Raw genomic sequence first — 710 nt, 5'->3', positions numbered from 1 at the left:
GGGGGCCGTGCGCCGCGCTGGCCAGCTGCTGCAGGACGCCCAGAGGGCCAGGTGAGCCTGGGGACGTGGGGACATGGCCTCCCCAGGGACCCCCAGCCTGGGCTGGTGCTGAGGCTGTGCCACCCCGGCCACAGATCACGGGCGGAGGGGGTGCGGGGCACGGCCGAGGCGGTGCAGCAGGCACTGGAGGAGGCACGGGAAGCCCAGGCCATGGCTGAGCAGGCGTTGCAGCGTGCTACCGGTGACATCCAGCACAGCGAGAGAGCCCTTGGCACGGTAAGGGCCCCATCCCTGCGGTCTCTGCCCCACAGGGACAGGCAGGGCCCTGTCCCCACAATGCGGGCACCCTGACCATGCCTGTGCCACTGGTCCCCAGATGCAGGACCAGATGTCGAGCACAGAGCAGCGGTTGGCAGGTGCCATGGGGCGGATTGGGCTCCTGGACAGACAGACAGAGGTCCTGAAGGTGAAACGTGCCAACAACAGCCTGGCAGCCACGCGTGCCCAGGAGGCAGCCAGTGTCGCGCGGGACCGAGCCAGCGAGGCCAAGCAGGTGGGTGAGCAGGAACCGCAGGGGTCCCATGGGGATCCCACAGGGGTCCCGTTGACCAGCCCCGCTGCTTGGCAGGTGCTGGAGGGGCCGCTGCGGGACCAGTACCGGACGGCACAGGAGCTGGTGGAGCACCGGGCGCAGGGTGCACGCCAGGCGG

General features: G+C 70.4%; 1 protein-coding gene across 1 annotated transcript in view; it reads left to right on the top strand.

Moving 5' to 3' along the window:
• LAMB2 (laminin subunit beta 2) overlaps window positions 1-710 on the top strand; it is a gene marked incomplete at its 5' end in the record, with an annotated part of 27416 nt that overhangs the window by 21966 nt on the left and 4740 nt on the right. Inside the window, 4 exons of the mRNA XM_035903810.1 lie at window positions 1-51; window positions 135-276; window positions 377-553; window positions 629-695. The exon at window positions 1-51 is cut by the window's left edge and continues 145 nt beyond it. Of these exons, the coding sequence (XP_035759703.1) occupies window positions 1-51; window positions 135-276; window positions 377-553; window positions 629-695 (437 nt within the window). The remainder of the gene's footprint in view (window positions 52-134; window positions 277-376; window positions 554-628; window positions 696-710) is intronic.

Source organism: Egretta garzetta, unplaced genomic scaffold, assembly GCF_000687185.1.
Source record: "Egretta garzetta isolate BGI_Z169 unplaced genomic scaffold, ASM68718v1 scaffold91, whole genome shotgun sequence".
Classification (NCBI taxonomy): Eukaryota; Metazoa; Chordata; class Aves; order Pelecaniformes; family Ardeidae; genus Egretta; species Egretta garzetta.
The sequence above is the reverse complement of the archived record's forward strand: the minus strand, read 5'-3'. Positions and strand labels throughout refer to the sequence as shown.